At 45.3% G+C, this 26,393-nt stretch overlaps 2 protein-coding genes across 4 annotated transcripts; both read right to left on the reverse strand.

Moving 5' to 3' along the window:
• Positions 1 to 869: 869 nt before the first annotated feature.
• Positions 870 to 5,273, reverse strand: spag6 (sperm associated antigen 6). Of its 3 annotated transcripts, XM_061666564.1 has the most exons (12): positions 5,154 to 5,273; positions 4,851 to 4,909; positions 4,684 to 4,779; positions 4,421 to 4,587; positions 3,823 to 4,006; positions 3,495 to 3,700; positions 2,683 to 2,856; positions 2,458 to 2,610; positions 2,183 to 2,374; positions 1,973 to 2,089; positions 1,741 to 1,886; positions 870 to 1,058 (listed from the first exon to the last, which is right to left on the reverse strand). In XM_061666564.1, the coding sequence occupies exons 2-12, from the start codon at positions 4,873 to 4,875 to the stop codon at positions 995 to 997; spliced, it is 1,524 nt and encodes a 507-aa protein (XP_061522548.1). In that variant the 5' UTR covers positions 4,876 to 4,909; positions 5,154 to 5,273; the 3' UTR covers positions 870 to 994. The 3 variants fall into 3 exon arrangements, with proteins under 3 accessions (XP_061522548.1, XP_061522549.1, XP_061522547.1); XM_061666565.1 differs by lacking the exon at positions 1,741 to 1,886 and having other exon boundaries at positions 5,152 to 5,273; XM_061666563.1 differs by having other exon boundaries at positions 4,851 to 5,273.
• Positions 5,274 to 6,745: 1,472 nt separating this feature from the next.
• LOC133396829 (polycomb complex protein BMI-1-A-like) lies at positions 6,746 to 19,419 on the reverse strand. Its single transcript, XM_061667060.1, has 19 exons — positions 19,259 to 19,419; positions 18,721 to 18,832; positions 17,062 to 17,125; positions 16,947 to 16,981; positions 15,691 to 15,751; positions 15,516 to 15,572; positions 15,391 to 15,444; positions 15,136 to 15,184; positions 14,335 to 14,501; positions 14,148 to 14,216; positions 11,628 to 11,754; positions 11,402 to 11,498; positions 11,160 to 11,215; positions 10,837 to 10,884; positions 10,105 to 10,216; positions 9,938 to 9,980; positions 9,486 to 9,584; positions 9,264 to 9,344; positions 6,746 to 7,632 (listed from the first exon to the last, which is right to left on the reverse strand). The coding sequence occupies exons 1-19, from the start codon at positions 19,395 to 19,397 to the stop codon at positions 7,327 to 7,329; spliced, it is 1,776 nt and encodes a 591-aa protein (XP_061523044.1). The 5' UTR covers positions 19,398 to 19,419; the 3' UTR covers positions 6,746 to 7,326.
• Positions 19,420 to 26,393: the final 6,974 nt, after the last annotated feature.

Consider the following 26,393-nt stretch of genomic DNA (forward strand, 5'->3'; position numbering starts at 1 on the left):
TTTTGCTCTGTTTGACTGCGATAGTGACGAAGATGTTTTTTGTTTGTGTTTTGTTGTGTTTTGTTTTTTTATTGCTGTTGTAGATTTAAGTTGTGTATAACTGCACCGCATCGTGGACGTGTAATTTATGTTCCCTGAAACCGACATGAGGGTCAAAGTCATAATTGGATTTTAAACAAGTTCTTTTTATTTATTTTTCAAAAAGACTGCAACGCACTTTTTTTTTAAATATAAAATCTATTGTCAAAATGGTTTCACTGATTTAACGGATTTAACAAATCCGTCTAGAATTTCCGTCCATTGCCTGTACCGCTTATCCTTGTGATTATCATTGTTATTGAAAAAATATATATTTTTCCATTTATTATTCTTCTGATTATTACTATTCATTGCAGCCATCTAAGCTACATAAACACATTGTGAAGGGAGCCAACCGTTGTGGTTTCAACCTTGAAAGAGATGCTTGTGAATGGATGAGGATTTCCAAAAATCTTGTTTAAAGAGGAGGCGGAGATGCCAGCTGGTCTGCTCCGTGGGCCGAGGCGACAAAACAATGTGGGGAGCGAGCGTGGATCTGGACACGAGACAATCAACAAAGAGCAGCTCGCCATGTGCGCCGCAGCTGCTGCGCGCGCGCGCACGCCCGCACGCGCGCGCGCCGCCTCACAGCAGCTGAGCTGCAGTGAGGAGCCCCGGCCGCCAGGAGGCACTGCGTTGCTCGGTCGCAGTGCCGGAAGGCCGCATCACCTTTGCAACTCAGCAAACATTTCCAATGTTGTTCAATTGATGTTGAGATTTTATTTGATGTTATGTGACATTTATCCGACTCTACAAGTATACATTCACAACATATTCTCATGTTCATGCAGTCTATTACATTTTTATGACAGTCGACATTGTTAATCATCATACATCCGGTGATATATTGACCATTTGAAGCCTATTTGAAGCACTGTGCTTTCGCAGTAACGTTGCACGGGCATGCCGACTGGTCTCAGGAGAGTTTAAAGTTCTCTAAGCGCTCCAACAACACCTCTGAGTAGCCCGGAGAGTAGTACCTGCAACAGCAAACACACACAAAAATTTTTTTTTTTACATATGCATGTGTACACACACACACACACACACACACACACAGTATTTTGCCATCATTTCTCAATTCCTCAAGGTAAATCCTTGGGCGCGTGCACACATAGGCGCCAGGTGGTGCTCAAGCACTTGCCATTTTGTTTTTGCTGCAGCCCTTTTTTCTTTGGAAAAAAAAAAAAAGAAAAGTACCTTCTCTGCCCCTAAGTATTTGCATATTCAGTGATGCCGCTTTGTAACGCGTTACTCTCCAAAAGCGCCATTTTGAGTCGCGAGCAAAGTAGCGTGTTAACTTTCCCCTGGAAAGTAATTCGTCTACAAACCAACCATGGGTAGTTTTGCATCATCGACGTCTCTCACCAAATAGTCATTTGTAGCTGGCGATTTGACCAAAGAGCAGCCCAGATGTACAAACGCATTTAACCGAGACCACTCTATTTTTCGTCGATTATAATGAAGCGACTGGGAAGTGATGCTTTATTACACGATGCACAGTGACGGTGCAGTAACATAAAGGTGCAGAGAAATGCACGATTTCCCTGTCGCCACTCTTGTTTTTATTTTCCTCCGTAAAAGTTGTATTTGATCGTTGTTACTTTTTGGGTTTTTTTTTTTTTTTTTTTTTTTTCAGACTCGCGTCTGAAGTGCGCGCACCTGACTATCTCCTCTGGGAAGCAGCTGTTGATGGAATTAATGTGTTCCTGCAGGACAGAGCCCGGCTCCGCCTGGATCTCTTGCACTTTCTTTAACCCTCCACTGGTCACGAACTGACGGCGAGCCTGACTGTCGTGAGGTAACACCTTTGAGATGAGAGAAGCATAGGAATAAGATTCCAAAGTCACGGGCCGGAGTCATAGCTGGCTTTCTGCGGTTTTGGCCGACTCACCTTGCTGAACTGGCAGACGACATGTTTGATGATGTTGCTCGGCGCGTCGTAGAGGAGAGACTCCAGCGCCGGCAGGAAGGTACACTTCTGTAGGATCATCTTCAGAGCCTTCTTACTCTGAAGCAAAGGATTTTTTTGTGGAATCAACTCTTAAAACCGATCAGCAGAGGACCAAAGCGTCGTAGCATCGTTTCTTGTTCGAGAGCATACTTTGTTCTGCAGGTCCTCTGAGCTGTTGGCATCCATATAAAGTTGCAGCAACTTGGGCAGCAGGTTGGCGGTGGCGACAGCCTTGGCGTGCACCGGCGTGTGATGTCCTATCTGGCCTATGCACCAGGCTGTGACGGCCTTGATGTGATGTTGCGTCTCCTCCGAGAGACACAGAGCCAGCTGGAGCAAGCCCTGCGAGGCCGGCGGGAAAGCAAACATGACGCAGCCGCCGCGCGACTTGGATAGCGGAGCCCGGCGAGAAGCGGCACACGTACTTGGGAGAGAATGACAGCCATGGCCAAGTTCTCGCTGTGGGCTGCCACGTATCCCAACATCATGATCCCGGGCAACCTTAGACTTCCACGGCACTCGCCGAGATAGGTGATCACTTCTGATGTGCCGCCGCAGTTCACGATGACCTGGGACAGCTGCAAAAACAGTGACGCGGGTCCAGCCCGTGTGCGTTTTTGCGCCGGTGCTCCGGTGCCTGCGCGCAGTACCTCGGGAGTATGTTTGACCACCTCTCTCATCAGAACGGTGACATTATTTTTCACGCACTCGTCCGGATCCCTGAGGCACATCATGGCCGCCGGGAAGACGTCGGCCTCGATCACCATCTCCGCCAGGCACACCGAGTGTTTGCTAATCTGACCGAGAGCAGAGAATACCTGCCTCTGCGGAGAGAGAGAAAAACACAGTCGCGGCTTGTCGAGCGAGACGACTCATGCGCCTCGTTTGGGGCTTCCCGACTCGGGAAGAGAAGTCCGAACCGGTTGCCGTAACGCGGCCTCTGACTCGAGTTGCTGGCTGTCACAAAAGCCCGGGACCACCGTTCGCGGCGGTCGATCCTTTCCAAGAAAACCGCCACATGCCCGACATGCACCGGAGATGGGACGGCTCGGAGTGAAGGTCCATAAAGTATACGTGTGCATGGATCTGGAAACTGCACCGTCTTGAGCTGCCCCGGCGGTGTGCGACACCGCATATGTTGGTATCAATGCGGTGCCGAGAAAATACCCCTACTTTTCAATAATTGAGGTGGATGCGTTAGCAAATTGCTGAATCTCGATACATTTTTACGACTACTGTATCGATATTTTCATAGTAGCATCGATCCGATACTGATCCTGACTTGGGATCGATATTACCGATATTGGGATCAATCCGAAAATTCCAGTCTTCTCCGTTTCCAGTTATTTCAGTCGCCATTGTGGGTTTGCTTTCTTCTATGGTGCGCCCCCCCCCCCCCCCCCCCAAAGCAACAGAGCATTGTCAAGAATTGCATAAACTGGCATTCCTCCATGCTCCTCACCCTGAGTTTGGTGTCCGGGTTGAGGATCATCTGTGCCAAGTGTGCAATGGCGCCGGCTTCCACAACAATTTGGGCCAATTCCGGCGTGTGTTTGGCGATGTCGCTGAGCACCGAGGCCGCGGTGCGTTTGAGGGCAATCTCGGGCTCCAGGAGGCACAACACCAGCATGGGGACTGCGCCTGCATCCACAATGGACTGGGACAAGGCTAGGAGGGAGGGGGGGGGGGGAATAAACAATAATAATAAACAATTTAAAAAAAAGTCCACATGCACAGATGGGAAATGTGGAAAATGTCTTCCAAAAAAAAAAGGCCCGTTCCTTCTTTACCGTCATTATGTCGCGCAATGAAGCCCAGAGCCAAGGCGGCGGCTTCCTTCACGCCGGGGTCAAAGTCCTCCAGGCAGAGAATGAGCGCGTCCACACCGCCGCTGGCTACCACCGCCTGAGCCAGCTCAGGCGAGTGCTTGGACACCGCACGCAGCACGAACGCCGCCGCTTTCTTGTACAATCTCTGCGTAGAAGACAAGGCCTTTTGTCGTTTCATAATGCAGATAATAAATACATCGGAGTCAAAACTCAGATCATTTGCAAAGCTCGGATGTATATCTTATCACCTATTTTGCCGGTTTCCTCTGATCTTTTATCCAGGGAGCGTTCGATTCAACGATTGTGTCACCGTGCAAATCCCACAATTATATTTGTCGTCGGTTCCGAAAATTCATGACTCATCGGAGCTCCGGTGAATGTATCCCCGAAAATGCTGAGTTGAAGTGATGCTAGGATTTTCTCCCATTAGCAAAATGTATTGAAATGCAACTTTTTGTCTTAGGGTCTTTCCAAAAAGCAAGACTTAAGTTTGCAAGTAGCACCGCGTTTGAGAATACTGCTCCAAGGACGAGCGGCGCACTCCTGCGAACGAACTCACATTCTGGATGGTGAGAGAGCGGATGAGCTGGGGCAGGATGTCCTCCTTCACCAGATTGTCGGCCAGGTCGGCGTTGTGGACCGCCAGGCGGCCCAGGGCCAAGGCCGCTTTCTGCTGGATGCCGGGAACCACATCCAGCATCAGGGGCCGAAGCATGGACATGACACCTGCGGGGGGGGGGGGGGGGGGGGGGGCGTCGTCGCCGCCGCAGACTCAGCCGGCGGGATGGAGCCGCTCACATGTTGCAAAACGGGTCACCTTACCTGCTCTTTGGAGGATTTCGATGTTCTGGGGCCGGTCCGCCAGATCAGCCACCGTTTGCACGAACTGCATTCTTGATTTATTATACTGCTCAAAAACTGGGCGGCACACAGATTTATCTCACGAGAGTGAAAACAAACAAAAAACCAACAAAATCAACCGATCTCACCTTGGACGATCTGCCTTTGAGTCATTGCGTCAGCCGCCAATCAAGGATCGTCTTCGAACCTGTGCGCGGCGATGGAACACACGAGCGAGGTTGTTGCAATTCTGCCTCGCGGCTCGAAAACGTGCGACGAGCGCGACGCCGAAGCGCGACCAGTCCCGAGGTTGATTACGTCACGACGCTCGGCATTTTGTGACAAAGAGTGAAGCGACCGCGCGTCACCGCGACGACTGCGTGTTTGTCAAGCGTGAACGCAAACAATGTGTGCGCGTCTTTTGCCTCTTTAGTCTAACGAAGAACTCACACGAGACTCCAACGACGTTTCTTGAGGATCTTTTGTTGTTGTTGTTGTTGTTGCTTGTTGTTTGTTGGGGCAGCCAGTTGACTTCGAGGCGAGCGCGCACATCCAGAAGTCGAGTGTTTGTTGTCCGGTGTTCCCTTGGCAACACGAGGACGCCTCTTCAAAGGTCGTCTATTTGGACAAAGTGGTCGCTCTCGCTCTGACCTGGCAACCTTGTATGACATTTGAACTTAAACCGCGTTTTTATTTGTATTTTATGTGTGTGTGTGTGTGTGTGTGTGTGTGTGTGTGTGTGTTGGGATGTTTGGGGTGAACACGTATTTTATGTATAGTCTTAATGCAAGTTAATCCTATGGGTGCTCCCCACGGTCCAAAAAAATCAAAATAATAATAATAATAAAATAGGCATTCGCATTCAATTTCATAATTTGAGGCGCTTGGACTATATCAAATATGTAATTGCGTTTTCCTGATAGAAGCGTTTCCATTTGGTTTCTATTTACGGCGTAAACAGTGGAACGGAACTCGGTTTAGCATGCCTGGTAGTGACCCCTAAAAAGAAAAAAAATGAGGTTTTACAGTTAGATTTTAAGAAACACACACACACACAAACTTCGACATTTTATCTGAAATGACTTTACAGGACGTTTTTTTTTTTTTTTTTTTTTTGCTCTTGTAAGCCACGATGGCCTCAATCCAATGGCAGCAATAATATTTCTTCTTGAGCGCGTACGTTTTGCACCTTTGTTGTTTGAAGGCGACACCTTGAGAAGAACACGCGTGCGCCCTCTACCGACGCCACTCCGATCCGCAGGCCCGCCAGAGGATTTTAAACAACAAGAATTCCAAAATCCCCCCCCCCCCCCCCTCCCAAAAAAATAATGCCCGCCAAAGAGCAAACGTCATCGCCGAAACCACGTGGACACCAGCCCACGGTACGAGGGCGTGACATTTGCAGCTTTCGACCATCAACCAAAAAACGATATGAAGGCTCCACTCAACCAAGAATAACTCAACAATTGAATGTATTTTTGTGTGTGTGTGTGTGTGTGTGTGTGTGTAATTGTCATTTTAGAGCCAATCGCAACACGAATGCCGCAAGAAAAGACAACTGGACCTCAAGACGCAACAGTACCACACTCATGTTTTGCTCCTGCTCAATTTATGGCTTTAATTTTGCTCGGAAAACGTCAATCAAAGAAGAGTTCGTCGCCCGTCGCTGCAATTCGCCGTCATCGCGCAGGGCGGGAATACGCGCGACAAAACATTGCGAAATTCTAATGGACGTGTTGAAAGTCATCTCGAATTGTATTCGTTTGCCTACATTGCTTTATTGCAAAAAAAAAACCTATATACATATATAACCTATATACATATATATATATATATATATATATATATATTATTTTTTTTTTTTTTTTTAATATCAAATCAACGCTTTTATTTTATTGAAGTGACAAAACGAGTTATTTTTCAGTCCACGTCATCAATCGAAATATTTGAAGAAAATGCGTGTAAAACAAACAAACAAAAATAATATATATATACATATATATGTTGAAAAACGCGACCGACAAGACAAAAGGTAGGCCACAGCTTAAGTGTAAAAGTTTATTTAGATGTTTTATACTGTGCAACAGTAACAATACAATAAGTTGTCCATACAATCGAGCCAATCAACAGAAAACACGGGAGACGTGACGTCATTGAGCGTGAAACCAGCGTGTTGGCGTCGGAACAACATCGCCGTGGATTGCAAAAGGCATTACCGTATTTTTCTACGGACACGCAGCTTCTAGAAAACGCTTGCAACGTGCCAATTGTCCTCGTACAAAGAAAACAACGAAATGAGACGTCTGCTCCGGAGGATTTGAAAAAACAAAACAAAGGAGCACAAAAAGTGAAAATCTTCGCGCGCCAGAAGCGAAACGCGTTTCGTTTGTGGGAAGGGGTCAAAGCAAATGATGTGAATAACAAAATACAGCCATATTTATGGATTTGATTTTTAAATGCTTGACGTTCCTGAATATTTGAGAAGAACTTTTCTTTTGAAATGCCTTCAGTGCGCTCCACAAATGACACGCAATCAATCGTAAAACGTCAGAACGGAGACAGAAACAAAAGAAGACAACGCGACGGCGCTATGTTGCCGTGGTAACGGCGTCGTCGGCGTCGGCGTCATCCGGACGAGGTGGCCGAGCCGATCTTCCGGGGCTGGGCGAAGGTCGAAGGGGCCTGCGCCCCCGGGGTCCCGTTGACGTTGGCGGCGGGGCCGCGGGGGGGGCGCAGCGCCGGGTCGCCCGGGCTCGGCAAGGACGACGACGTGGACGCGGACGCGGACGCGGACGCGGACGCGGACGGGGCTCCCGCGGGACTCCCGGCTTTGTCGCTGGCCGAGTCGCTCTCCGGTCCGCACCGGTCGGGGCTCACCTTCAGCTTCTTGCAGCTCGGCCGGACTCGGTACTGGAGCGGCAGCGGGCCCGTCTGTGGACGTCCCCGGGATGACGTCAGAGCCAAAATAAATGCGAATCCAATCAGAATAATCAATCAACCATACAATCGTCATCGGCTGTTTTGACTCGGGCAACCACCAAAATAAATATCATCAGCAACAATAGCACAAGATACAGACATTATTTTAACCACGTTAGAAAATACGAAATAACATCAATTCAGTGTCCGACATTGAAGTGGAATATTTTTGAAATTAAAAAAAATAAATAAAAAACCAAAACAATTGGATGATGATTATTATAACTAGAATTACAAGAATGAATTATTATTCATGATGTTTGATGTTAATTACGTTTAACACATTTATAATCATCCGGAACCCGATGAAGAAAATTCCAGGGACTTTATTTCAGTGCAGAATATATTTTGACTGACACGATTAATATGAAATATGCTGCAAGTGCTATCATGCAACCCAAATGAAAACATTGCAATGTCCTCTTCAAGAAATCGAATTTGAATGTTATTATTTGGAGAAATGACTCCATCTTGACATTTGTCTTCTTCAGGGTTAAACTTAGTATGTATGACACAATCATTCTAAATCAGCTTCTTTTGGAACTATAGTGTTGCAAAAGAATCATATTATCACCAACTAAAACACCAGAATAATTTCCAGTTACATGTAAATGTTCATTTTCTTTTAATTCCCTAAAAAGAAAAGAATAATTTTAAAAACAATTTAAATAGTACAAATCAAGAGATTCATGTTTTTTCCCCCTCAGGGTGAATGTCCTTGACATTAATTCTAATCCGCTGCTTTTTAAACGCAGAATTTAAAATGCTAAGTGGTACAAAACCATATTATCACAAACTGCAGAAAAACAAAATAACAGTCGAAGTTACCTTTAAATGTTTCCCTCATATATATCGACTTCTTTTGAAACAAAACAACATAACAGTTGCATTTACTTGTAAATGTTTTCTTTCTATAGATTTACTTATTTTAATAGGTGGGAAGGGGTTTTGCTCCCGATTAATATTTTTTCTTCCTGACCTCCGACACAATTGCATGTATTTGTACACACACACACACACACACACACACACACACACACAGAGAGAGAGAGAGAGAGATAAAATTGTGTTTGTTTGTCTTGCTTTAGATAAATAACTATAAAATGGAGAATTATATAACAAATTTCTACACCAGAAAAATCCTGGGGGGGGTCAGTTTTAAGTGACATTTAAGATATTTATATTTTTCATTCCTACAAAATGAAATGGTGCTTTCCACATTTATTGCAATTAGCATCTTTACGAAATATTGAACCGTAAACAGCTGTGGGATCATTGCAAGTCGACACCAGAAAAATCTTCTAGAAAATATCCGCTTGAAGTAAAATTTGAAATGTTTTTTTTTTTTGGAATGATTATTATTATTAACATTATTATTATTATTCCTGAAACACAAGATTTTCCTCCCCTCCCAGTTATTCCCCCCGTTACTGTATTAAATTTACAGTTGATCCTATTGTGACTTTGCAAATGGCCAGCAAATAAATCGCTAACTTTTTTTCCCCCCTAACATAATTCAATTTAGATACGACAATACGAAACTACAAATCCAAAGTGCGGCCGATTGGCTGAATTTGCCTCACCCTTCTCCAAGTGTAGATATACGCTATGTCCATTAACGTGTAGTAATCTTTCAGCGGTTCATCTTCATACATGACTTCTACCTATAGACATGAACGCAAGCAACAACAACAACAACAAAAAAACATGTATATATATACATTGTAGAATGTTAGTCATATTTTCAACGATTCAAAACCTTTTTAAGGCCTAATGTAAAAAAACAAAAAAAAACAAAAAACCACCTGGTAAGTGTTGGGGATGTCCATTTTGCTGCGTAGGAACTTCCTCAGATGCATGATGGTCATCGCTGCCGGACACTGCAAGTACCTTTTGTTGGCCGTCTGTGCAAGAATTAGACGTACAATCAATGTCGGAGGGGGTAAATACATCTATACTTTTTTTGTTTTTTTTTTTAAGTACACAATTATGTAATTGCAATCCATTACATTCCTGGGGTTTTTATCGGTCCTGTTGATGCAGTCACTCAAATTGGAAGTAGGATATTTTGAGGAAGTCATGGAAATAGCGACACTGCCGTTCCATTTTCAACAGGGCAACTTGCAATTGTGACCGACGGCCTTTCCGAAGCGATCCGGCCGACACCGCGTACGATGTATTTATATCGGGAAGACAATAGCAATAACCTGCAAAAGATTTCACTGCAAAGCGAGAAACAGAAGGACGACGCGCATACCTGATCTTTGCTTGAATGCTTGTCATCGAGTCCACCCGCCAGCCTGCACGCACAGAGTAAAAATGGACACATCGTCCGATCGTCGTCCACCGGCGCGCCGTCGGCTTTTGTTTTTTTGGACAGCCGGAATTGCGTGGCGCGGATCAAGAGGCAAAGATGAACCTTACCCGGCACTCCGGTCGAAGAACTCAATGGAGAGGCTGATGATCTCATCGTCGGTGATGATTCTCTTGTCCTCGTCTGCCACCTCGCCTCGGTCTTCGTTGGAGCCGTTTGAAGCTGCCGCGGGAAATCGCAATTAGTACTTTTCGTTTTGACTCGGGAGCCCGGAAACGGAATTGTTCCATTCTGGCGAAGAAAGTGGCGGTTCAGCGGGGGGTTTTTTTTCGTCATCGAACTTTGCGGACGCGGACGCCCTACGATAAAAGTGAAAATATGCGCCGAGAGTTTGTACTGAAAAATAAAAAGGACTTCATTTGATTGCGTCCACGAGTTGCACGTGATTCAAATGTGGTCAACTCGCATCGTTTGCCCCTCCCCAAAAAATCCGAGCGCGCCATTTGAACGGAGTCCTCGGAAAGCACACTGAAAAATAAGTACGGAATGCGATCGTGTCAATTGGTTACAATCAAAGACTACAATAAAAATAGGCTAAACTGATGGACTTTTCCATTCGTCTCGAAAGTAAGCGAAGATGTTAGTTGAACATATTTTAATCACGAGCAACCGATCTTCGGATGAATTCAAATGACTTGTTTTTGTTTTGGTTTTTTTCTTCCCAGTGTTAAGTCACCGTGACAAGAAAACGCGACAATTTGCACAAAATCGGAGCGCGAGCCCATCGTATTCCCACCTAATGTCTCCGGCCGCGATTTATTTTCAGCTGAAGTGGGTCTTACCTTCGACGGGATGCTCAGCATAAAAGTCTCGTCTCCTCTTCATTTCACCTGTCCAAGGGAGGAGGCGTCGTCAAGCGTTTGCGCGCACGACTCACAATCAACACGGCCGCGATGTCGTCGCGACGACCGGACAATTCGAGGCGCTCGCCTACTTTTAAGGCCAATTCAGATTGGGGCGTTCTCTTAAATCGCTCAATCCATTGGCGGCGCATTTAATAGCATATGAAGAGAAGCTAATATCGAACAAAATAGAGAACACAGCAAACAAAACAAACAAACAAACAAACAAACAAAAAAGCATCAGTCCAATATCACGTTCTTACTTTTAAAGAGGCTTGGGACCAGTTTGTAAACGATGTCCTGCAGGGTTTTGTCTGACCTGCACACAGGAAGTCAACACGCTGAGCTTCACTTGGCTTTTGCAGTGAAAATGAAAAGCAGTCAGCAGCAGATTGGAAGAAGGCGAAGACACGATCGAACCCCAAAAGCCGTCGCAGTTGGGCTTTGGCGGCTTCGCGTTTCCAACGCGACCTAAAGCGGTTTTGCGAAGAAGACGCTTTCTCACCGAATGTTGAGCAGAGGTTTGGTTTTGTGCACTTGCACGTCGCAGATGGGACAATATTTGCTGGTTTCGAGGTAACGGACGATGCACATTTTGCAAACTGCAAGACACACACACGCACAAAAAAGAAGAAAAAAAGAAAAACACTTCTTTCTTAGCTTCCGATGCAAAAAAAAAAAAAAAAAAAAAGGAGTCACGTGAACGGTGTACGTGCATGCGCGCCGCTCACATGAGTGCAGACATTCGATGATGGTGGTGGCGTCGATGAAGTAACCCCCGCACAGGACGCACATGAGGTGAGGGTTGAGCTCGCTGATCTTGATCCTGGTCGTCCGATGCATGATGAGCGAAAGGAGCTGGTGGCATCGAGGAAAGAACGAGGAGGAGGAGGAGGAGAAGAGGAGAAGAGGAGTCAGGGCGCCATTTGGAAGAAGGCTGCAGCCTGTTTGCTTAACTTGTGTTAAAGCAACATCATCTTTTATGCTAATTTGATCAGAAACGTCATAAATCTTCCCCGCAAAGGCTTCGGCGCGTCACGCAATATTTTTTTGGATGGATGTAAAGGACGAGGGGGGGTCACGTGCGACGCGAGTTTTAAAAAAAAAAAAAAAAAAAAAAAAAAAAAAAAAGGCTTGCCGGAAGTGTACGGATTTAAAAATGACATAGAATCAAATCAACGAAATGGAAGAACAATTTCCAGGCAAATTGATATATTTTTTTTTTTTTTTTTTTTTTTCAAAGCTGCTTTGCGATCCAAAGCGATCGGAACGTTCGACGATTTCAACTCAAGTCCACGCAGTTGTTGTTTTTTTAATGCAATGAAATACGGAGCGGGAAAGGGGGGGGGGGGTGCTTCCCAAGTCAGGTGTGTGCGTGTGTGTGTGTGTGTGTGGGGGGGGGGGGGGGGTCTGTGTGTTTCTATGGCAACCGCTTTTCTCGCGTGGGCGCAAAAACAAGGTAAGACATTCTTGTAAAAATTAAAATAGGAGTTGTACATGCGTGATAGGAGGGTGAGAGAGGAGCGCGGCGCTCCCTCCCCACGCACGCACGCACGCACGCACGCACGCACGCATCCGCGGAGCCGCACACGCAGCGGCTGCCATTTTGTGCAGGAAAGGGGGGGGGGGGGGGGAATCATCATCATCATCATTTTGAAATGAACCCCGCGTTTGACGCAAAAGTGGACCACGCGAGTTTGCGCGTCATCTCTACGAAGACCTGCAAACAACATCAAGCGCATTGTTTTGTTTTGTTTTCTTTTGTTTTGTTTTGTTTTTTGTTTTTTTACTGCGCTCATGACCCAAATTAAATTGTATTTTAGCATGACGTAGGCGGTACTGTCCAATCCAGAAGGCTCCGAGGAACTTTCTCAGTGGAGCACTTTCTCAGATCGCGACGCATTCAGCACGAGGAAGAACACGAAGGACGCGGATTATTGCAACAACCATGGACCCAAAAAGCCTGTTCGACAACCAACGAAGCGGTTTTGGGCGACGTTTGCCATTTTGGGGCACAAAAAGGCTCCAACGGATGCGGAGCGTATTTGTCTAAAAGCAAAATGCGTTGACAAGTGATTTCTCAAATGTCACGCGTGGAATTTTTTTGGGAGTGAACGCAACGAATAAAGAAGATTGAGTGGAGATGATTTCAGAGAGCACACTTGCAAGTTGTTTTTTTCCTTCCGAACTCTTCCACCAAAAAATTAAAAAAAAAAGAGAGAGAGAGAGAGAGAGAGAGAGAGAGAAAGAACAGATGAAACCACAAAAATCAAGGATCGAGAGCAAAAAAAAAAAATGCCGCAGCATTGAAGCAAACACAACTGCTGTTCCGATCCATTAGGAATATAAAAGTTGCGAGCCCACCAAGTGCGTGGCAGCCTCCGCGACAACAAACATTACCTTTCGTGGGTCTCGGAGACACGCGAACACGCAAATGGGACTTTTTGCAATCACACGGAAGAGCAGCAAACGAGCCGCGCATGCCGGATCCGAGTCGCACAACTCCAGATGGAATTAACACACGCGAGCAGCCTTGTCGCTTTATTTATATTTTAAAAAATGTCTTTTTTAAAAATGCAAAGATAAATCGGCCAATCGGTAGGTGACGCGCATGTCGCGTGGTGTCGAGGAACCCGAAAGCAGCTGGTTCCGAACCGTCCGAAGCTCCGCACGGAACGGACCGTGCACCCTTGCGTTCGCTGGGGAGTCGTCCGAAGTTAAGTTCGTAACTCTCCAAAGATGCCGCAAACGCGCGCAAACGCGATCGCGTCGCGTGCATCGACGCCCCGACGTGACGATTCTATAAAATGAGGAGGCTCCGAGCGAACGCGGCTGCTGGGAAGCCTCCGGACGTCTCGGTCGTGCTAACATCGCCGCCGAGTCCGCGGCGCTTCGCCCGCCGGCCGCCGCACTCGGCCGACCCGAAAAGCCCACAAAACAATCCCGATCCGCCATCCGGCCGCACGGACGCCAAGCTCGGCGACCCAGCGAGGGAGCCTGCGTGTGCGCGGGGCTTCGACGGGCTGCAAGCCCGAGCTGGGAACCTCTTCGCACGGGCACATCCAGCACAGGGGGCGCGCGCACACACACACACACACACACACACACACACACACACACGCACGCGGAACTCCACGTCGGGGCGAAAGCTCAACATCCGCGGAGCTCGGGGTGGAAGAAGCACACAAAGACCCCCGGCGGAACCGCAGCGGGTGCCGCCTCGAGGCGGAGGCGATGCCGGGAGCACGTACCTGTGTGCCGGGCTCGGTTGGCTGCGGCTGGGGGGCGGGGGGCGGGGGGCGGGGGCGGTGGGTGGTGGGGGGGCGGACAGACAATGAAAGTTGGGAGGCGAATCAGCAGCGAATGAATCGGAGCCCAGCCGCCATCTTGAAGCAGGCTGCAGACGCTGTCAGTGGCCGAGGCGAGCGCATTTCACACGGGAGACGCCGACGCCGACGCCGCCGCCGCCGCCTTCCGTGGGCGCCCGTGGCACTTTGCGAGCGTGTGCGATCGGCGCTGGCACCGCGGCCCAAAGTCCTCCGGCGTCGGCTCGCTCCGCTCCGACACAAGTTTGCCTCCAAAATCCCCACTTGGCCCCCCTCCTCCTGAGTGGTGAGCGGCGTGTGCGCGGTGCGTGCGCGCGCTCCGTGGAAACTGACACCGTCCCCAAAATGGCTTGCACTCGGACCGCCCCGCTTGCCTCACGTGATCCCCGGCTTAAGGGAGCGCGCCAATTACTGTCGGCGGCTTCTTTTTCTTTTTCTTTTTTTTTATCCATCCAAATACGCAAAATTAAAAAAATATATATATATATAATAAATTTAAAAAATAAAAAAAATAAAAAAAAAACGAGTTTGCGTGTTTATTGAAGCCCCGCATGACACTTTGAAGGCTGTTTCAAACGTTTGCGTTTTTCCTGACATACTTGCCCAAACATTTTGAACGTTCCGCAAGATGAACCTGGTGATCCACTTTACGCAATAACGCCTCAGTGGATTGCGGTGCTTTTTTGTTTGTTTGTTTGTTTGTTTGTTTGGTTCGATATCCCCCAAAATCCACGCCGGTCACACTTCTCCCCACGCCGCCATTGTTTCGCGTTTCCCATAGCACGAATCCGCGTGAAACCACACAAAGACACGTCACGATGCTTGATTTTATTTCTTAAAACAAAAACACGCGCGATGAAACAAGCCGATGAAGAACCGCGAACACTTGATCGTCATCCTCATCACATCTGACTGGCTTTCTCCGCGCTCTTGGCGGCGTCCTTCAGCTTGCCAACCATGTCCTGGCAACAAACAAAAAACATTTTTTTTAAAAAAAACATCATCATCATCATCATCATCATCACACGCATGCATCGCTTTAAATGTGAAACATTCACGAGAGAAGCGACAGAAGAAATCGGCAGCAAAGGCGCAATCGGACGCGCTGCAACTCCAATTTACTACAACAAGTGAAGCGGTTTAAGGTGGACTGTTTGGTTCACTCTACCTGCAACTGCTCCACGGTGCAGGTGAAGCGGAGATCCTCGCGACGACCTTTATTCTAACACACGCGCACGCACATGACGTTAATCACGTCAAAATAAGCACAACACATGTGATGGGAGTTTTTACCTCGGTGTTGAGGGATAATAAGTAGAAAGGCTCGTTGACCTTATCGACCTGTCCATTCTGCCGTGGACACACACACACACACACAAACAAAAGCGTCACAATATACTGCAAATATATAGCTAAGTGGTTCAAATTGTTCTTATGGAACGATGAGCCAACGTAGGTCGTCGTGCACCTTCACGTGATATTGGAGGCGCCATGACACGTCGGTAACGTGAGCTGCTTGCCTTCCAATGCTGCGGAAATACACAAAAAAATAATAATAATAATATGATGATGATGATGATGCACTTCGACAGCCATCACACTCCCCATTTGCATTATTAATCAATACTTGTATTCTTGTTGACTGATGACACCTATTGATATTATTAAATAGACTTTAATATGGGGGGGGAACGAGGATGATAGAGCATCAAAGAAAATTTGGAAACAAATTCCCTCATCATTTGAACAAAAACGTAAGAAAAACGGGGGAGAAATTACAACACAGCTCCAGCGGGAGGGAAAAGTGCCGTGTCCATTTCCGCTTCAGTTAGCTCGTAAAACGCGGTCCGATCGTCATCGACGTCACAACAACAAAGCGACGTCTGCTCGAACTGATACCACGCAAATAACGATCTTTTCCTATTGGTATTGAAAATGACGTACACATTCACAGGAACCTCGGGGCTACGAATTCTCCAACAAGTAATCAGAAGAAAGACAAAAAAAGGAAAAAAAGGAGCGCTTGGACGTTCCGCGGCGCTACTGGTAAAATAGCCTGTGGACAGATGATAGCAAAGTTGAAATGTTTGGGAGGAACACACTCCACCCTTCGTGGAGTTCAAAATGGCGCAGCCACATCAGAACCTTATCCCAATTGTGAAGCACGGTGGAGGACGCTTCACGCTATGGGCGTGCTTCGCTCCCTCAGGGCCTGGACAGCTCGCTATCGTCGATGGGAAGAACGAGTTCACAAGTTGATCGGGATATTTTGCAGACAAACCGGAGGCCATCGGTCCAACGGGTGTCGCAATGGACAGTGATCCGAAAACCACAGAAGCAACTCGACAACAGAATGGCTTCGGAAGAAGAAGATCCGTGTTGCGGCGTGGCCAAGTCAAAGTCCTGACCTAAACCCGACTGAGACGCCGTGGCATTACCTCGAGAGATCTATTCGCACCGGCCATCCCAAGAATCTGCAACAATTTTGTAAAGAGGAATGGTCCGACATTCATCCCGATTGTTGTGTACGTCTGATCTGCAACTACGGGAAACCACCGAAGCAATCGTTTGCTCCCCCCCCCCCGCCGACGGCGTCCCGCGATGAGCCGGCGACTGGTCCGGGGCGTACCCCGCCTCTCGCCCGACGTCAGCCGGGATACCGCTTATCCCTAACGAAGATAGGCGGTATCCTCAAAGGGTCGGATGGACCTTCCCGTGGCTTACCTCGCTAACAAACGCTCCAACTCCTTGTGGTGTTTCTGTGAAGGAAAAAGCAGCAATAAAATCAAGGTTATTCGAGGCGATGATGACAAAACGGTGTTTGCGTCGTGCTCGTCACCTGATAGCAGCTATAGAATATTTGTATTCTTTCTGAACTGAATGACAGCTCGTCAAGGCAGGCGCTACGGGGGGGCGACATTGGAAAACAGTTTATTGACACAGAATGCAAATAAATATATGCTCAAAGCCACAATGGACATGGTGTCCTTAACATGCAAAGCAGTTGATCACGCCCAGCGGACGCCGCGCCGAGCTGATTATCGCGCTGCGAAGTGTACAAATCACCTCGAGGTGCACGCACAAAAATACGGGCAGAATATTGGAATATTCTTGACGCGCACTCTTTTTTTTAAGCACTTGTGCGCGGAACAAAAAAGGCGCACTGGGTGTGTGACCGGATTGGATGGACTATTCACGCGACCGGGCACGTGCACAGACATTTTTGGGAGCAAGTAAAACGCTATCAATTCAATTGCATGTATCCGCGGACACACGTGACACACACGCCCCCAGGACTCTTTCACCGGGTGTGTGTGTGTGTGTGTGGGGGGGGGGGAGGATCACGCACTTACCGCGACAAATAACGCATCAATATGCAAATGGCTTGAGTCTCCCCCTCACTTATACTCTCGTCCTGGAGGCTTTTAGAATTGACATAATTATTGCCACCGCACTTCATTTGTACGGTCGGGTTCACGACCCTCGCGTGCTTCTTGTCCTGTGACACGACAGCCCCGTGCAACACTCATATTGCATCTTTCATTGTTGTAGATAATGCAATGATTGACTTCTCCCATCCTGTTTACAATTAGTGCGGTGTCTTTTGTCTTTGTTTCTCTCTCCCTTCGAGAAACTTTGCCCTGTTCGACTGAACAGCGGAAGCTTGAAAACTGCTCCGTGACACAAGTAAAACTGTTCCGCCATGAAAGGGATACCGAGTTTCCATTCTTCTCCATGCTTGGCCTAACGGCCGAACAGGACCCACACACACACACACACACAAATAAACACAACTATGATCAAAGGAGATGAAGGGAAGCTGCAGCGGATATAAGAAGTCTACACACCCCTGTTCAAATGGCAGGATTTTGGGATATAATAAAAATGAGACCAAGATAAATCATCTGATAACTTTTCCCACTATACGATAAGCTATAACCAGTACAACACAATTCAAGAGAGAATAAGAGTGGGGAAGAAAAAACAAACTGAGATAATGGGCTTGCACAAGTCCACACACCCGCTTATAAATGTGTTCGGAATTAAGCGATCACATTCAAAGTCATGTTAAACAGGGTCAGGACACAGCTGCCACCATTTGAAGCGCTTAAACTCAATTAAAGTGGAATCCAATGTCAAATTCTGAGCGAGGACTCAAACATCAAAACATTGGGTGGAATTGACGACGCAGCGGGTCATTTTTATTTGTACTTTTTGTTTAAATATTGGTGAATCCAGAAAAATGGGCTGCAGCAAGCAAAAGGGGCGCTGCTTTCATCCAGGGCAAAAGGGCAGGTGCTTGAGCACCACTCGGGGTTTGTGTACGCGCGTGCCTGCACACAGCACAAATGCAAACAGGTTGCCAGAACGATTTGCATACAAAATCAAGTCGTCCCACCCACCCCCCTCCACTCCTCCCCTCCTCCCCTCCTCCCCCCGCCATATTCATGGCATGAATTGATCTGCTCTCATATGAGCCATCCCGCGTCTTGTTTACCTTATCGTGGACTCATCCGCGTTTTGCCTGACCGCTTCCAGGATGAATGTGGTGGTCGCAGCGTGCATCCGCTTCAGCAGGACCCGCTCGACCTGCTTCACTTCGGGCTCGTCTGGAGAGGGCACAAACCAGAGGTCGAGAGGTGACGTCGACGACGACGACAGACGAGTGCGCGGCGTTCGCGCAGGTCGGAGCTCGCCTCGTACTGATCGACGTCGAGAACGGGAATCAATCAGGATTTGCATGTGAATGGGACCCTCAGCTGCATCACCCAAATGGCGGGGGGGGAGGGGGAGGGGGATGGGGAGGGCTGGCAGTGCTTTGTGTGGATTGAAAACATTTTGCCAACAGCGACAAAAATGGATGGTAGCTGCTTCGGACTAATGGCGACCGAGCCGGACTACCGAATTGTGGCTGTTCACACCTACTTCCGGGTTTGAGGAGCGTGAATGCAGATTCCGCACACATCGTAACGTGACCGAGAGCAACAACAAGTGAGCAAGAAGCGGCGGGGCGCAAAGGGGGTCTCGCAGCTCACCCGGCAACCCCGCGTCCCGGCCGGAGGAGAGCAGAGAGCGGAAGCAGGCGTCCACCAGCGCCGGGAAGGCGGCGTGGTCCGCGGCGGACGGTTCGCCGAGGGACCGGAGCCCTCTCTGCACGGAAGACGACAACTCCATTTTGCGAGAGGGCGGGGCCACCGGGACATGTGACCGATCAGCTGACAGAAGGGGCGGGGGCGGGGGCGGGGGCGGGCGGGGAATGTGGAACTTGAATGCGAAACAAAACTACGACAATAGTTGACTTGAGGGTTTGAATCTCAGCCTCATTGGGGAGAAGCGCCAAAGAAAATGGGAGGCTGTGGTCTTTGCAACGCCCCCCCCCCCAAAAAAAAAAAAAAAAAAAAACAACAACAACAACAACATATGCAGTACGTACCCTACGTAAGCGTATTGCATTCACTTGGATTAAAAAAATAAAAAAAACTCCTGTTTTGCTGACTCATTTTTGAGGGATCTGGGTTTTTATTTTTGAATATTGTTTTCTGTTTTTCTGACTAATTCTTTTTCCCGGTTTACGGTCTAATTCCCCCTCTTTTTCTGACTAATTTCTTCCCCTGTTTTTCGGAGTCATTTTTTAAGATTTTTTTATTTTTTTAATATTGGTTTGTTTTTCTGACTTAATTCTTTTTCACGGTTTTCGGTCTAATTTCGCCTCTTTTTCTGACTAATTTCTTCCCCTGTTTTTCTCAGTCGTTTTTTTAGATTTTTTTTTTTTTTTAAATATTTGTTTGTTTTTCTGACTTAATTCCTTTTCTCCGTTTTCGGTCTAATTCTCCCTCTTTTTCTGACTATTTTCTTCCCCTGTTTTTCTCAGTCATTTTTTAATATTTTTTTATTTTTTTAATATTTGTTTGTTTTTCTGTCTTAATTCCTTTTCTCGGTTTTCGGTCTAATTCTCCCTCTTTTTCTGACTATTTTCTTCCCCTGTTTTTCGGAGTCATTTTTTTTAGATTTTTTTTAATTTTTTAATATTTGTTTGTTTTTCTGACTTCATTCTTTTTCACGGTTTTCGGTCTAATTTCCCCTCTTTTTCTGACTAATTTCTTCCCCTGTTTTTCTGAGTCGTTTTTTTTAGAGTTTTTTTTTTTAATTTCTTTTAAATATTTGTTTGTTTTTCTGTCTTAATTCCTTTTCTCGGTTTTCGGTCTAATTCGGTCTAATTCTTTTTCTGACTATTTTCTTCCCCTGTTTTTCGGAGTCATTCTTTTAGATTTTTTTTAATTTTTTAAATATTTGTTTGTTTTTCTGACTTCATTCTTTTTCACGGTTTTCGGTCTAATTTCCCCTCTTTTTCTGACTAATTTCTTCCCCTGTTTTTCTGAGTCATTTTTTTTAGAGTTTTTTTTTTTTTTTAAATATTTGTTTGTTTTTCTGACTTAATTCCTTTTCTCCGTTTTCGGTCTAATTCTCCCTCTTTTTCTGACTATTTTCTTCCCCTGTTTTTCTCAGTCATTTTTTAATTTTTTTTTATTTTTTTAATATTTGTTTGTTTTTCTGTCTTAATTCCTTTTCTCGGTTTTCGGTCTAATTCTCCCTCTTTTTCTGACTATTTTCTTCCCCTGTTTTTCGGAGTCATTTTTTTTAGATTTTTTTTTAATTTTTTAAATATTTGTTTGTTTTTCTGACTTCATTCTTTTTCACGGTTTTCGGTCTAATTTCCCCTCTTTTTCTGACTAATTTCTTCCCCTGTTTTTCTGAGTCGTTTTTTTTAGAGTTTTTTTTTTTAATTTCTTTTAAATATTTGTTTGTTTTTCTGTCTTAATTCCTTTTCTCGGTTTTCGGTCTAATTCGGTCTAATTCTTTTTCTGACTATTTTCTTCCCCTGTTTTTCGGAGTCATTCTTTTAGATTTTTTTTAATTTTTTAAATATTTGTTTGTTTTTCTGACTTCATTCTTTTTCACGGTTTTCGGTCTAATTTCCCCTCTTTTTCTGACTAATTTCTTCCCCTGTTTTTCTGAGTCATTTTTTTTAGAGTTTTTTTTTTTTTTTAAATATTTGTTTGTTTTTCTGTCTTAATTCCTTTTCTCGGTTTTCGGTCTAATTCTCCCTCTTTTTCTGACTATTTCCTTCCCCTGTTTTTCGGAGTCCTTTTTTTTTTTTTTAATATTTGTTTGTTTTTCTGACTTCATTCTTTTTCCCGGTTTTCGGTCTAATTTCCCTCTTTTTCTGACTATTTTCTTCCCCTGTTTTTCTGAGTCATTTTTTAAAAAAAAATATTTGTTTGTTTTTCTGACTTCATTCTTTTTCTCGTTTTTTTTTTTTTTTTTTACTAATTTTGTCTGAGTCCCGCATATACTAACAAGCAAAAGACACTTTATTAAGTACCCCTGCTATGCAATAGAACAACTCTTGTTTATAAAATCCCTTTCATTTGGAAGTCGCCTACGTATTGTAGTTGTCAAATAACAATCCAATGATGAGGTCTTTGATTTCTTGTTCAGACAAATGTTTTTCTTTTTTTTTTTAATATTTATGTGTGTGTGTGTGTGTGTGTGTGTGTCTGAAGCTCCACACGGAACGGACCCTTGCACCCTGGCGTTCGCCGGCGAGTCGTCCGAGTTACGTTCGTCACTCCCAAAAGATGTCAGAAACACGCACAAACGTGATCGCGTCGCGTCGCGTCGCGTCGCGTCGCGTCGCGTCGCGTGCATAAAGCGCCCGTCAGATCGGAAACTGAAATCCTCTTTACTGACGGGGAGAGAACAAAAAAAAAATCAAAAATCAAAAAACGTCATCTAAATTGAATCCCCACGTGAAGCCATGCAAATGCATTAACAACAACAAAATCTCTTCTGAAGAGGAAAGTGTAATGTTATTTGGTCATAGTTGATGATCATAGAGGTATTCATTTCACAATGTTTGTTTGTTTTTGGGCGTCATACGGTCGATGTGCAATGCAGTTTAGTCCGGCCACACTCGTCAACATACTGTATCGAACCAATAGAAACGCTGCGATGTTCATTGACGAGCAAGTGTGCAACGTCCTATGAATCTTGCTGCATTTTGTGTTTTATTTCCACGTCTTCTCTCGCCGCTTGAAGCCCGCAAACACCATTGATTCATCATTGTTTTTTTAACAATCCAAAATAAAACACGGGTATAACATCGTTCCTACTCTGCAGTGCATCGCCATTTTCAGTCGACATGTTCTTTAATTGACTTCAAACAAAACGTGCAAAGTTCTGCTGTGCCTGAGGTGGCGGTGACATGAGTGGAAATGACACAATTTGAAGAAATAACGATACGTTTTGGAGAAGAGTTGTCCATTTCGGTGAGAGAATGGCGTGTTAAATAAACTATACAAAAGACGAACAGAAATAAATATTATCTCTACATTTTTTTTGGAATGTTATGTGAGAATTGTTCACACAAAGCGGGGAAGGACGAGCACAGAATGGCACTTTGTTTATTGGTTCCTTTTATGTTCTCAACTAAAAAAATAAAAAATAAATAAATAAATATATATATATATATATATATATATATATATATATATATATATATATGTGTGGCTGCTCTAGTTTATTTTATTTGTATACAGTTTGTTTTATTTAGCTCATCAATGTTTACAACAACTGCATATTGTAATCAACTATACCACATTCAAAAGAAAAACACGTTTGTTGCGACAAACACAGTGTGTCACATTTTGTTATTATTTAATAACTAATCCTCCATAAGAGCAAGCCCGAAAGTAACTAAAGTGAATCCACAGCGTAAAAGAAAGTACATGACGGGGAGACACGCAAAAATCATATTTGGTAAGTAAAGCACAACACATGTGGCGTGTGTGTGTGTGTGCGTGTGTGTGTGTGTGTGTCCGCGCGCGTGCGCGTGCGTCCGCGTGTTTGTATTTTCGCACACGCCGTTTCGCGCAAAGCGCTCGCTGCCTTCGGTGCGCAAACGGCGAGCGGGGGGGGTGTGTGTGGGGGAGAGGGGGCGGGGGGGCGGGGAGTCGAGTGATTATGACGTAGTAATTAGCATCCTGTCTGGCGAGGCCTCGTCAAAGAGGTTAGGACGAATTAAAAAGCGTTTCTTTGCTGGGCTTTGGGGCCGCGAGCCTTTGCAGCACATCGGGCTCGGCGACATTCTTCGAGGCGACGCGACTATGGCACGAGGGCACCCTGCCGGGGGTCACGCAGGGGTCACTGTCTTGCTCAAGGGCAAACAAAAAAAAACAAAAAACAAACATAGATAGATAGATAGATCAAAACAAAAGGTAGGTAGAAAAAAAACAAAAACAAGCAACAGGATTTGAGAGGAACATTTCCATTTAATCAAAGCAGTTATGATACAATATTTGACCAACCATATGGGTTATTTTCATATAATCCGACCAATAACGGAAGAGTCGCGTGCGCACACTGTAATTGAGCCATTTTTGGATTTTTTTTTTTTTTTTTTTCATGCCGCCTCGGTTTTGCACGGGTAAGTGTCTCCCACGCCGGGACGGTCCTCGTGTCCCAAGTTCTTGACGATTGGCCGTTTTTTTTGTAGGGATTCGGAGTGAGGCGGTCCCGATTGACAGAGCAAATCCACTGAAAGGCACTTCTTGCATAACGGCGAAGACAGAAAGGAGCAACGGCAAAGACAGAAATGTGTAACGGGAACGACAGAAATACGTAACGGTAAAGACAGAAATGTGTCACGGTAAAGACAGAAACACGTAACGGGAAAGACAGAAATGTGTCACGGTAAAGACAGAAGCACGTAACGGGAACGACTGAAATGTGTCACGGCAAAGACAGAAACGCATAACGGTAAAGACAGACATGTGTCACGGCAAAGACAGCAACGCGTAACGGTAAAGACAGAAACGTGTCACGGCAAAGACAGCAATGCATAACGGTGAAGACAGCTTCATAAAAGCCGCTCACAAATGATACTAACGACTCATTACTGTCACCCCATTACACTCCTGTCTTTATGCAATCGTAATAACGGCAAAGACTTGCGGTCGTTTCGAAACGTTCACAAATTCATCCATATCTCTGAAATAAATATGATGTATGTATTTTGAATTCATTGAGTTGTTTTTTTTCTGTCTGTTTTGTGTGTGAATGCAAAATGGCTGCCGCCTTCTGGCACTTCAGCTCACAGATTCCATTTGGCGTATCGGAACAACATCACGGTTTTTAGCGTTGACGCTAAAGACAGTTTGAGTGACGAAGAAGCGCCACGTGAAATAGAAAAAGAAAAAAAAGGAACTTTTTTTGCAAACGACACCAAGATACATTTGTGTTCGCTTTCATGGAAAATCCATATTAAACAATAGCCGAAAAAAATGTAATCGTTATAGATCAAATCATATGAAAATGACTCAACTGTCAAATTCGGACATATTGATGAATTATGATACGTCAAGTATGCCGTGTATGAAAATCCTCTTCATACGCATAGTATGTATGCATAGTCATATTTGAACAATGAGTATACAATGAGGAGGCATTACCATAGATTATAGTGTAAATCGTGCTTAGTGTGTATATTACGGTGTATAATATTAATTGGACGTAAAAATATGCAGAAACATTATTTCATAGTGTGTGTGTGTGTGTGTGTGTGTGTGTGTGTGTGTGTGCACTTTCGTGTACCTTTTGATTTGAAAACTCGCATATGGAATTCGGTGTGGCTTTTTTGTTTGTTTGTTGTTGTTTGTTTTGTTTTGAGTTTTTTTTTTGCCCTTAAAGACGCTGCGCCGCGAAGCGCAGCGCAGCGCAGCTCAGCGGCCGCTTGGTGGCAGTGTTGGGGCGCGCCATGAGCTCAGAGGGGAACAAAGAAAGTCGGCAACCAAATAAGCGGCGTGAAGCTTTGTGTATGGCGACACCAACATTTATGGAAGCATGTCTCGTCTATTATTGTGCGTTTGTCAGCCCCCGAGCCCCCCCTCACCCTCCTTTCTTTTTTTTTTTTTTTTTTTTTTGCTGACTTCATGAAAGGCGCATGTAAATGTAGTTCATAATTATTACAATGGGGCGCAATAATTACGGACGAGGTCACTCCACAAGAAATTGCCCCGTGGAGACAATAAAAGCCTTTTGGGTTCCGTGCGATTGCTATTACAGCGCAGTGCACCATTTTGTCACTCTCCAACAAATGATAGACGGCGAACATGTTTAAAAAGTGCAAATGACGTCACTTAGTAAGAATGATAAGGGTGCATCTAACCTGTTTGTCATATCATTGCGCACGATAAAACCTGCTATTTACTCTGTATGTAGGATATTTTAAATATACATTATATTTACGTTTTGAGTTATTTAAGAATATATATACTGTATACTGAATGTACCACGCTTAATTTTCAGCAGAGTGTAGTTTTGAGGTTTAAAAATTGTATGGCGGTTGAAAAAAAAACAAAACAAAAAAAAACACTGGCGTCATAGGATAGTATTTTTTGATGCCATTTTTTTTTTTGGGAGTTATATCTAAAAACGTGTGTGTGTGTTGTTGGTGTGCGTGTTTTTCCCGGAGCAGAGGCGGCTGTTCCTGTCGCGCTCTGCCGGGGAAAAGCAGCTTCCTGCCGGCTGCCGCCGCCCCCCCCCCCCCGCGGCCGCCGAAAGTAGCTCGACGCTCGGCCACGCTCTCGACAAAGCCTCGGTCGCTGTTTCCACCGGGAGCGACCAGGCGACGGCGGAAGGACACGCCGGCGCGGTCGTGCGCATCTCCGGAGGAAAAGTGGAATTTGCCACGATGGTGTTCGCTCGTTCGGACCGAGTGGACGCCATGAGATGTTTCCCCACGTAGCCTGCAGCTGCCAGCAGGCTTCACTGCTCCACGTTTTTGTTTGCTTTTGCTTTTGTTCAATTCAAGCCGTAAATGTGCTCTCATCATGAAGTTGATGATATTCCAACAACCGTTTTGTTCAAAAGCACTCAAAGTAATTCAATTCATGGAGCGAGGTCTCAATGAGTGATTGATTTTATGATTATTGTATGTTAGGATACTGTGTTATAGATATAATGTTATAATATTTAACGTATTACCTATGTAATAATAAGGCTTATACAGTATATGAGAATCACCGAATTAAATACAATTTACATTTAAAACAGGAAATACATTCAAATATTAAAAACAAGCTTGTAGCTGTACTTTTTCTTCAATCTAGG

This window comes from Phycodurus eques, chromosome 21, assembly GCF_024500275.1.
Source record: "Phycodurus eques isolate BA_2022a chromosome 21, UOR_Pequ_1.1, whole genome shotgun sequence".
NCBI lineage: Eukaryota > Metazoa > Chordata > Actinopteri > Syngnathiformes > Syngnathidae > Phycodurus > Phycodurus eques.

Coding starts and splice junctions, on each gene's coding strand:
- spag6 (XM_061666564.1), bottom strand. CDS start 4,875: ATGACTCAAAGGCAGATCGTCCAAG. Junction 1,887..1,972: donor TCGTCTGCCAGTTCAGCAAG/GTGAGTCGGCCA, acceptor CTCATCTCAAAG/GTGTTACCTCACGACAGTCA. Junction 1,059..1,740: donor TTCCCAGAGGAGATAGTCAG/GTGCGCGCACTT, acceptor TTGCTGTTGCAG/GTACTACTCTCCGGGCTACT.
- LOC133396829 (XM_061667060.1), bottom strand. CDS start 19,397: ATGGAGTTGTCGTCTTCCGTGCAGAGAGGGCTCCGGTCCCTCGGCGAA. Junction 10,217..10,836: donor TGCTGAGCATCCCGTCGAAG/GTAAGACCCACT, acceptor TTCCCGCGGCAG/CTTCAAACGGCTCCAACGAA. Junction 9,585..9,937: donor AGCATTCAAGCAAAGATCAG/GTATGCGCGTCG, acceptor ATTCTTGCACAG/ACGGCCAACAAAAGGTACTT.